The following is an 11,447-nucleotide window of genomic DNA, read 5'->3' as shown; positions in this document are numbered from 1 at the left end:
TCCTCTCTCACGCGCGATGTCGACGGGTCGTGAAACACAGGCTTTCTTATATATATGCTAAAACGTCCACGTCGAATAAATCGAGTGCGTCATTGCTGATTTTTTTTTTCTCACTCTCAGCTAAGAGAGCAGTGGCCTAAAACGCCTAAAAACACGCTTAAGGAAAAAGGATAGAGATCTTCGAAAGTCTGCTTCATATTTTTATCAGTGGGTCACCAGTAAAAGAATATCAAGTTGTATTATCAACAAATGGCATTATGGAAGGAAAAGAGAGACAGGGGAAAGCTGCCAAGGTCTTCTGGTCTTCAGCAGAAAGTAAGGGTTACGCCAAATTCAAAGAAAGATTATAGACAGGAGAGATTATCTGATTGAGGCCGTTGAGATTTTGAGTTAAAGAACGGTTGTTAAACATAAACATGGTAAAAATAGTCATAGGTTCGATTGTACTTTAGGTCCAAATACTGACTGGAAAATGGCTGAAAGTAGCAATTCCAAGCGTCTAAATTTCAAAATTTCGCGGGGAAGCATGCCCCCACATCTCCTAGGAGGTTAGCAACTTCAGCGCTCGAAAGCATGCCTAAGCCCTTAGAAAACATGTCCCCAATATGCCCCCAGCATGCCCCCAGCCCCTTAGAAAATTTTGAAAAATTGAAGTAGCTAAGAAGTCTTCTCCTTCATTCTGAATCGAAATGTGATGCTTTAAAAGTAACCTTAAAGTAATCATTAAACCCACTGACCGGAGAAATGCTGGCTCTGCATAAGAATTCCTGGTGCTGAAAAGTGTTCGAAGTAAGTGCAAAGCATATAAGGAGTAAATTATAGCGGAGCTCCGGCGGCCCGAAGGGCCGCCAAGCGGAGCCCCATACTCATATAGGAGAGAAAAGGAAACCCATCAGTTGATTTTCTCATGGTCATCATTGCTAGCGGTATTGCTCGTGGGCGCGTACGCACGACGGCGACGACGACGGAGTCGCGCAACATGGCCGCCATACTCCAAATAATAGGTTCACAGAGACATGCAGTCTTGGTTTACCGTTTACTTCTTTGATATTGGACATCCATGTTATGATCAATTGACACCTGTCAAAACAAGGTATCCGCTGACCAGTATCACGTGACCATATCGCGGGCTCAAGTTTACAGCTTATCGAGGTCGCGTGTTTTTTTGAAGTTGACCGCTGACCAAGTGCTAGTTTTCGATTGGATCGCGGGCTCATCTCAGGTTAACTTGTTGAAAACAGGGCAGGATTGTTCGGAAGCCGGTTAACGCTAACCAAGGATTAAAAGTTAACCGAATTATAACTTTTTTTTCTATACAAATGTTTTTTGGCTGCTTTGTTTTGTATATATAGTGATTATTAAAACTCAAAACAGAAGGCCAAACAATATACAGAAAACCGCGCCGCAAAGCTACAAAACTGAAATCAAAATTCTACCTTCTCCAGGGTTATTTGACTCTGAACAACGCGGCCCAGGAGCTACGCTTTTAGGCTGGCCTAAATCTATATATTATCCAAAGAGATACTTAATTATATATGTACTGCACTAAAACAGTAAGGAACCTTTAATGCGTGAGAAATAATAGTTTCAGCATGAGAGCGCAAGATTGAATTCGTTTGTGTGAGCCTCATGCTCAATGCGTGAGACTTGAGAGCATTGTGACGGTTTCTTTTTGTAATAAACAAAGGTGTTACGATGTGTTATACGTGTAGCTTCGTTTTAATTGAACAAGGTCAAATTTCCCGACCCAACTCCTCTGAGACGAAATTCCGACAGGCGACATAGTAATCTTGCGAAATGCCGACATGGCTGGTTGCGAAATTCAGACAGGGGACATGGGTACCCCCCCTAACAGGACCTCGTGAAAGAGAGTAGGCCAGCGCTGGGGAACACTGCCGTGAATTATAGCGAGTCAAGAACTGGAGAAAGGGGATGAAATAATACGGAACAATGCCGTGAAGCAAAGCTAACGAGGACTATAGAAAGAGACGAAACACCCGACGACTACAGAACTGCTCAAGTTAATTCGCGCGTCGCGTCGAGATGCCGTGCAGCCGAGCAAGAAAAGTCACATGATTAAAATCAGGTGACGAACTAGAGAACTCTGTGTTTAGAGTAATTGCAAAACAGAAAACACAGTGGGAAAAAGTGGTTGATTCGTTGATCTATCGAAAAGAAGATTAGTTCGGTTCAGTCTTCACAACTTTCGCTGCAAGTTCCTGCCTGGAAGATTTACACTGGCCGAAGTGAATTGCCAACTTGAGGTAAGTGACGTTTTTTGTGGCGTTTGCCATGGAAATTATGAAGTTGCCTCGGCGAGGTAAGGTTATTTTCAATAGGAATCCTTTTTAAAGTCTTCCTTATTTGAAGCCATGCTCTGGGGCATTTTACAAATTACATAGGTCTAATTTCGCTCATAACAATAACACGTGAGTGGCTTTGTGGAGGTTGTTGTAAGTTGCATATTGTAAACAAATCAAGTTTTGTCTCGAGTTTCGTCGTCACGTTAAAAAAAAAAAAAAACTGTATTTGTAAACACTGCCGGGCGAGTTTTGAAGTTTTCTCTGTGTTAGTTGGCACATTACCGCTTCCTAGACTACAAAAATTTCTTAACCCAAGATAGGTCAACAAACCGTTTTAAGCCGAAGCGAACAGGATTTGCTAAATTTACTTTTGACGTTCCTATGTGAATATTTACATCTTGTGATTACAAAGTATTTCCTCGTTTTGTTAGTTCAATTTATTTGGTTTGGCAAATGCTTGGGGGGAATTTCCAGGTTAATTTGGTTGAAGACTGGTAAAGCTACCGCCGATAAAATGACTGCAAAGGTAAATTAAACCGTCGGCAAAAATACACACTGTGATATTCAAATCTATGTTTCAGCGTGAATAAATGTTAAACTTTAACACTGCAAGCTTAAACGAATTTTTTTTCATCCTTTCTTTCATTCGGTCAACCTTCATTGAGAAGGGATTTGCTGTTTGATACTCAGATGTAATGATATGCATATTGTGTTTGTAATGTAGATTTCCTCGTTTTATTTTGTTGTTGTCCAGTTAGTTCGGTTTGGTGAAATGCTTGAGTCGAAATGTCGAGTAGACGATTATGCATGTAAACCCTGTCGGCAAATAAAGCTCTACTTCGATTTTGATTTGCTATTTCATTTTATTAATGTCACTGCTTTTGGTTGGGGGTACATGGCCCCTATTTTCCTAATGAAATGTTATTCCCCAGTGTGGTATTTACACTTATGGAAATATTCCATAAAAGTGAGATGGTACTAATTAAAAAAAAAAAAAAATGCTTAGAGCTTTACTCGGTAATGAACAGTGAAATGGCATTTACATACTTAGAAAACATTTACAGTGTAGGTCGTAGAAGTCCTTGCCCTGACCATTTCTCGGTAATAAAAATAACTTTTACATATATACATTCAAAATTTAGTTGGTGAGAGTGCATTCCTCGCTCCGCTCTCTCTCTGCTCTCTTCTTCACACTAATTTTTTGATTGACTAACTTATTAACCAAATGTCACTGACTGTTTTCTTTGTTGTGCTTTACTTTTTTGCTCATCGAAGAAAGTTTCAGTTTCTTCCTCACTGTTTCCTTTGTCCTGTCCAGTACCAATTCATTTCGTATAACTTTGTGAATTATCTATTCTCATAAAATTTTATCTCGTCAGGGTAATAGAATGCACTCTCAGAGTGTTCAATCATCGTTTTCAGTTGCTACAATTTTCAGGAAAAAAGCAGTGATTTCCTTAATTTCCTTTTGCTTTGTTTTAGGACCTTTTAGCAGGCTGGTAATTGGCCCATGGGCATTATGGGAGAATAATTTTCAAGTAAAGAATTAGATTCATTTTAGTGTTAAGTATGTTTAAATTATTATAAATTGGGCATTTTATTTTTACTTTTGTCACACGTGATGTTTTACGATTTTACCGACATATACATGTACCATGTAAATGGAAATAATGCACTAGACAATCAGAGTGTGCATTACATTGGCTCAAAATGCAAGCTATATATAACAAATGTATGTAAAAGATATTTTTATGACTGAGAACTGGACAGGGCAAGAACTTCTCCTTCTTTTGTAGTAAATGTATATTAATTCCTCTCAGCCCTGTCAAAAACTCTCAGGAACCTTCATTTTTGCAACCTAGAATCCATTATTTTTCACCATACCTGACACAGAAGCTCACCAAATCCTAACAAAATTAATAACTAACATGGGTGTTCTTTGGGTGGCCTTTACTTTGTACTACATGATTGTATATTCTGTTATCCTGCCTAATAACTGCTAGAAACAATTTTGACAGAGCTGTTTCAACAGTTTCAGTTAAAATGATTTCCAGTTAAACAGTACTACATGTAGCAGTGTTATAATGAGTGTGAACTTTATGGAGGGTTTTAAAGGTTTATTATTATTATTTTTTTTATGGTAACAGAAGACAACAAAATGTACATGTACATGTGTATACAGTATAACCTGATGGTGGTGTTGGTTGTGAATTGCAATTCATATTAGTCATCCTATTACAGGTAAGGGGAAAAAGTTCAGAAAGTTCAGAATGTCTCTTCCACCAGCACACCTGCATTCTACAGGTGCAATCATTGTGTCGTTATATATATATATATATATATATATATATATATATATATATATATATATATATATATATACACACACACACAGAGAAATGTAAAGTTATGAACTTAACATTAAAATCTGACATTTGAATGCCTCCTTTGCTAAAGTTAAGTCACCATTTAACTGTTATCACTCCCTGTGAATTCATAGAGAATTACCACCTAATGTGGAAGTCCTGTCTTCAAGTGAGGGAAAATGACACTGCAAAAAGTTACAAAAAAAAGTTACAATGAAAATAAAAAGAATTGTGAATGTTGATCATGACTTGGTGTACATTGTACATCATATAAAGGTATGTGGTGAGTGCCAAAGGCATAACATTTCATGCATTTACCTTTTCAGGACAAATTATGTAACAGTGACATTTTAAAAGATGTGATCAGAAAAATAATGAGTATTGTCCAGGCTGTACCAGTTTATGGACGGCATATGCAGACAGTAAGAGGTGCTGTAAGCATTACCAGGTAATTAAGTTAGTTTTATGCTTATGACTTCTTGTACTTGGATTTTGTGTCATTTTGTCACAAGAATACGTAATGAAAGATGCATTAGTTGACGCAATTTATTTTCAAAGGCAAACTTAAAAGTCTGCCTATGGTGGATACCGGTTGTGTGTAATGTGAATGTAAAGCGAACACAGTGTTAAAGATGTACGTGCATGTTAATATTAAATAATCTGAAATTTCAGCGAGTTTGAAAATATATTATATCTATGACAGCTCTGGGGTGAGGGCTGTTACATGTACATGTACATAAATGGCTCATGCTCGATTTTTCACTTGTTATGATTTAGCTGCCAATATGTTCTGTAAATTAATTTTAATAGTCATCTGTTGGTGTGCAACGATATACACCAATATTTAACCAAATAATGTACAGTGTAAATTAATTAACCAAATTATGCTGTTTTCAGTTGACCAACACTGCTACATGTACATTGTATTGTGATGTTGAAGCGCACAAATTTACAAACATGCCTGCAGTGTCAACTTGTCAAATGTATGAACTGGCCAGCCAGTCTAGATTACAAGACTTTCTGAAAGTTGGCCTTACCTAAGGTACTTAAGATTCATGTATTTCTTAAAGCATATTTTGTAATTAATGATTTCTCAGACATTGTTTTCTTCAAGAAAAGATTCATACCCCACATAGAGGTTTTTTTTCTTTAAGAGCTCCCTCCTCCTGTTACTTTGGAATTTCTAATGACTGGCCATGAATGGGTGTTGGATGTGAATATCTTCTGGAACTGCACACTCAGATTAAGTCAGCAAGAACATTAGTATTTATCCTGACAAAGTCTGATTTTCAACCTGGATGGCCCTTTGATTGGGACTGTGCACATTGTTGTACTGCAATGTTCCAGTTTCTTGTTTAAAGCAAATTGCATGTGCGCTCAAAAGCAAGTTCATAACAGTTAGATATGTTTGCTTTGCATCTCAGGGCAGAGCCTGCCACTGTGAAAGTTTTGGTACCATCTGCCTAGCATTTGACTCACTACTGTAGACACTCAGTAAATAACTAGCAATGGAGTACACTGTATATCAATGAAAGGAATGTCATCTGTTGGTTATAAATTATAATTGATATGTCTTTGTATGTTCAGTGGTGTTCAAGTAGCAGCTATATACAGTATGATTTACATCCCTGTTCCTGGCAGTCAATATATGAACAGTGTACACATGGGCAGCCTGGATTAAAATATCAAAGATATTTAAAGCAACCTTGGCCAGGTGAGATATTTCTAAAGAAATATAAATTCAAGGTCCTTATGATTGCTTATAGGGATTGAGTTTATTGTAAACAATATCTTACTGAGTGTATTTGTCTTGTGTACTAATTGTTGTAGAACACAGAGACCACTGTCATGACAGAGAAATTAATGTGTGAAAAGTTCCATAAAAAATTGCACTGGGAGCAAATTAAATCATCATAAATGCAGCTTCTGAGAGATCCCCAATATTAATGGAACATACATTGTACATACATGTGAAAGAGTGCAACAATTTATTACTTAAGATTGTAATGCTTTGTGTGGTTTCTCTATATTTACAGACAACTTGATGCCATAATAATTTCTACACTCAAAGTTCATTGAACAAACTGACTTAGAAGTTGAGTTCTGCAACCCATACTGTGTGTAGTAATATCATAATGCTGTAACTGCAACATTGTGACAGACAAACTGTATTACATTATTGAGAAACACCTATGATACATGTATTAACGAATTATTTAAAGTGTCTGTTAAATTAATCAGTTTTTCTTAGAGATAATTTACTCATCATGTCATGGTTTATTTAAATAATTGCTTTTTTGGCTTAAAAATGGTATTTATTGTGCTTGGTTTATGTTTGCTCTTAAATCAATTTTTTTGATAACCTGCATTGGGCATGGCATAAATTAATATTTTGCCAACACAAAATGGAGAACTGGGTCTTAAGCAAAGTTGCAGGATTAGTATTTTTGTAGAAAGAAAGATTTGAGAAATTTGTGACATTCTACCGACAGCCTTGCCATTCGCAATGTCAAATAAGGTTGATTTGTTCCCTAGTGTTGTACAAATAGTGTTCTCTAATTTATAAATCATTTTAATCTGTTGTTTAAATGATTGCCTTATAAACCCATGTCCAGCATTGGTGCATGCAGGATATTGATGTATTGTTTATCCATTTTGCTGTAAATTATCTTTAATTGATGTGTCAATCAAAACATATCTTTGATATGCTGGCTTTTTCTGACAAATGTACCTATGCCTCATAATCTTTGAGTGCATTAGGTTGTGCAGTGCAGACAAAATACACGTACATAATATAACTTACTTATAGCTTACAATTCTTGGTATAATTCGCCTTTATCGCACAGCAGCCATCTTGGATTGACGTCATGTACTTTTGACATCAATGCGAGGCCACGCATGTAAAGTCAACTTCCGGCGATCGAGGAGACAAGGCGATCATCTGCAATCATGCCCAACGGAGATCACTGTTGCATGCCGCAATGTAAAAATAATCGCGCTAAAAATATTCCAAATCATACCTTTCACCAATTTCCCAGTGATGAAGCCATTCGAAAGCAGTGGGTTGTCAAAATACGGCGAGACGTGGGCAAAAGTGTCCAGGTAAGTTGGTTGGGTTATCGATGTCATTGTTGCGCACATGTATTTACATTAATTATTATGATCTGGTCCATCTACAGATAACAAACAGCACAAGAGTATGTTCTGTACACTTTAAGGAAGCGGATTTTCAGACAACTTTAACAGGGAAGCGTGTTCTGGAGAAGCATGCAGTTCCAAGTATTTTTTGCTGGTCAAGATCACCCAGGAAAAGAAAATCTCCCACAAAGCGAGAACCACCGCGTGCACGAGTGCGACTGTTTGATGTAAGCGTGCCATTGTCCCCTGTCACTGTGACAGGTACATATTGTTGTCGATATTTCTTTAAACATTCCTTGGTTAAAATCGTAAAATAATCAGAAGTATTTTTATGTTTTTCATTTTAATCCATAGCATCAACTTTCGGCCAAGCTTCTGGTGAGGAAAGTTCTATGGAGGTCCAACCGGAACTGTCATCCTCTCCTGTTGTTGTGGACTTCCCGGAGCCAATATACACTGTCACTGTCACACGTAAATATTGTTGTCGGTATGTCCACCAGATTGCAGTACCAAAACTCTGAAGAAATCAAAGTACTTGCTGACTCAGCCATGATGTTTCAACACGCGTGGCCTCGCTTTCATGCAAAAAATGGTGACGTTGCATCCAACATGGCGGACTGTGATTAAGGCGAATTTAATCAAAGCAAAATTAATTAATGGAACCCAATAACAGCTCCTGTAGTCCACAATCTCAGTCGAGAAAAAGAACAAATCACATTGGAATTGAATAATAAAATTGTTATCAGAAGCCTAAAGTATGCAAGTATTCATGATCAGCAACAAAATATCATATTTATTGTTCATGCCAGAGTGATTTTGCTTATACTTATACTTTGAGAGATGGTGCAAACCCTTTCAGCAAGAGGAGACTCCATACAGAAATGAAGATAGCTAACTATCTTTGGGGATCAAGTTAGAAAACAAAACTTTTTAACTTTTTACATGTGTATACTACCTTGGTATTTTTGTGAGATTTCATGTGGTAGAAATTTGGGGACTGAGTATATTGTAACCACTGCATTTCAGTCATACCCCACAACAACAAAAAATGTGTAAACTTCTTTTGTGCAGAAGTCCCAATTGTTAACTAAGAAAGAATATAATGATTACATGTAATAACAATGTCTTGTCTTTCTCAATAAGAAAGAACAGGAAATGCCACCAAAAAGCACAGAAGACAGTTCTGTTATGTGATCAACATTTTTGGTGGCTCCCCTGAAATGCTTGAAATCATGGCTCTATTTTCATCATCACACCATCTTACACCTTGATCTGCTGATGTAATCCTAGTTCAGGCTGAAACTATAAAATCGCTCGCAGTTTACTTCGCATACATGTACAGGTTGGATTATTTTCATCAGTAAAAACATTCCAAAAAATAACTGACGAGCTCCGCTTTTAGGCTTGGCTAAATCTATATGTTAGGTATATAGTCCAAAGGGAGGAGAGGGAGGGGAGTTGATACACCAACTCACTTGTGAGAAAGGTGAGAACAGTTATTTTCAGCTCAAGCATAAATTCATTATTGCATTTTTAGAGTTATGGATGGATGTCTTTCTTTTAAATGTGTTTGTTTCATGCCAGAATGTACTTTCCTCTTGAACTTCAGGACTTGAACAACATTTTGATTAGCAGTGTTACAAAACTCTACTCATATCACTTGCTCATATTCACTGTGTGGTTTAGGCATGAATTGAAAAGTGGATGTTTAGCATCCATGCTTCTTCATAGAAGCTAAAGCAGGTTTTCCTTTAATTTCAATAGTGAAAATCCATTAAATCCATCTGACTTTAAACTTGGTTCTCAACAATGTTGTTATAAATTTTGAAGCATTCAATAATATTTTCTTGTCAAGTGCTGGTTTAGTTTTCTTTTTGCTCTGGAAACCATTACTGGGATGGAAAACAAGTCCATCACAAATAATCTGTAAAATACTTATCACATCTCTCTCAAAGTCTGTTTCATTTTTTTTCTTTTCGGCTAAGCATATTGCCAGTGTTTTTTCTTTGCTTGCTTGTTTGCTTATTTTTCTTGTTCTTTTTTTATTGACTAATTAAGTGCTTTTTTCTCCTTAGCCTCCTTAATATGTCAAAATTAATATCCTTTACTCAACCCGATTAGCTTTTTGGTGATTACTGAGTACATTAACCTAATTTGGTATCAAAAAATAAAATTATTTTTCCACAGCCTTGATGATATCTTAAGCATCCTCTACAGAAAAGTTAAACAACAGGAATGAATCAATGTAAGAGTTAACAGACAAGATCTTTTGTGGGATGGCATCAGGCAGCTAACACGTAAAAAAAGTTTGGAGGGTGTGTTGAAAGTACAATTCTTTGGAGAGTCTGGGATAGACACTGGAGGGCTGCGGAAGGAGTTTTTATCTGGTAATTTAGACAGTGATATTAATTTCAGTAATCTGTTTTTGCCAAAATAATTATTAGAATGCAGGGAAATCTCCGGAATTTTTTTCACTGTGTGGGTGGCTGTAACTCAGTTATTTAATGGAGATAAATATATGTCCCTTTGTTGAACTTTAATTGAGCTGGACAAAATAATTTATTTTCCTCCATAAATATCGAGAACATACATAGAGGATATTACACGGTGGCGAGAAGATATGAATTTTATGTTCGAGTGGCAAGAACAATATCTCACGAGTGAGCGAAGCCAACGAGTGAGATATTGTTCTTGCCACGAGAACATAAAATTCATATCTTCGAGCCAACGTGTAATGTTCTTTTTATTATATGGAGAAACCAATTCAACAGAAGCAAAAGGCGGGAATCGTGACTTCATTGAACGATACGACACTCACAAAGGTGACATATGGAAAATACGCCACTCGGGTCCCGGATGAAGTGGAGTATGGAATCTACGAGTGGTTTAGTTCCCAGTAAAACACTCTTCTCCATATAATAAATAGAAGTAAGATGTGTCTTGTAACTAAGTCTGTTTGATTAGCATACATTTGAAGACTTTTTTCTTTAAATATTATTTTCTACAGCATTTGTTGCAGCTGTCCAGACCAACTTATTTGAGGGCACAGAACACAGCGCTCAGTCACCTGGACCCCATGTTGAGGCTGTGGGTAATGGCTCTTTCAAAGCCATTGGACAAGTCATGGCAATGTCAGTTCTCCAGGGGGGTCCACCACCTGCCTTCTTAGCTACAGTAACTGGGTTTACAACTATCTGTGTACTCGAGAAATCACAGACATATCACTAGCAGATGATGATATTGCTAATCCAGATTCAGGACTCTAGTGAAGAGGGTAATAATGTTCCCTTGTGCAATGGCTTGACATAAAGCTTTACATTTGTATATCTCAGCTCGTTTTGCTACTGATTTACACAACATTCTCACTTTCTTATATGGATTACTTGTGTGCTGTATATTCATCGAAAATGTCTTGTATATCATCATCATCATCCTCATTTTATTTCTGTGATTTAAATTTAACAGATTAGAGTAATACAAAACCCTTATATATGTAGCATGATGATTAACCAACACAAACTCAGCACGACTTTCCAAAGTTCATGCAAAGGTTGTTGGCAAAAACAAAGCAAAAATTGATGGCAGTACTTTAAAATTCTCCCAAAACTCTCTCTACAGGATGTTTGTTTACATCAGAAAA

At 36.9% G+C, this 11,447-nt stretch overlaps 1 protein-coding gene across 7 annotated transcripts; it reads left to right on the top strand.

Annotated features, from left to right (window-relative positions):
* Positions 1–2,174: 2,174 nt before the first annotated feature.
* On the top strand, positions 2,175–11,067 carry LOC145500495 (THAP domain-containing protein 1-like). Of its 7 annotated transcripts, XM_081480026.1 has the most exons (10): positions 2,183–2,264; positions 3,786–3,841; positions 4,451–4,544; positions 4,996–5,117; positions 5,567–5,711; positions 6,257–6,383; positions 6,706–7,771; positions 7,849–8,068; positions 8,162–10,194; positions 10,815–11,067. In XM_081480026.1, exons 7-9 carry the CDS (start codon positions 7,619–7,621, stop codon positions 8,326–8,328), a joined length of 540 nt encoding a protein of 179 aa, XP_081336152.1. In that variant the 5' UTR covers positions 2,183–2,264; positions 3,786–3,841; positions 4,451–4,544; positions 4,996–5,117; positions 5,567–5,711; positions 6,257–6,383; positions 6,706–7,618; the 3' UTR covers positions 8,329–10,194; positions 10,815–11,067. The 7 variants fall into 7 exon arrangements, with proteins under 7 accessions (XP_081336157.1, XP_081336151.1, XP_081336158.1 ...); XM_081480031.1 differs by lacking the exon at positions 3,786–3,841 and having other exon boundaries at positions 2,175–2,264; positions 6,311–6,383; XM_081480025.1 differs by lacking the exon at positions 3,786–3,841 and having other exon boundaries at positions 2,175–2,264.
* The last annotated feature ends 380 nt before the right edge of the window (positions 11,068–11,447 follow it).

Source organism: Orbicella franksi, chromosome 10 (genome assembly GCF_964199315.1).
Source record: "Orbicella franksi chromosome 10, jaOrbFran1.1, whole genome shotgun sequence".
NCBI lineage: Eukaryota > Metazoa > Cnidaria > Anthozoa > Scleractinia > Merulinidae > Orbicella > Orbicella franksi.
Note: the sequence above shows the minus strand (reverse complement) of the source record. Positions and strands in the feature narration are given on the sequence as shown.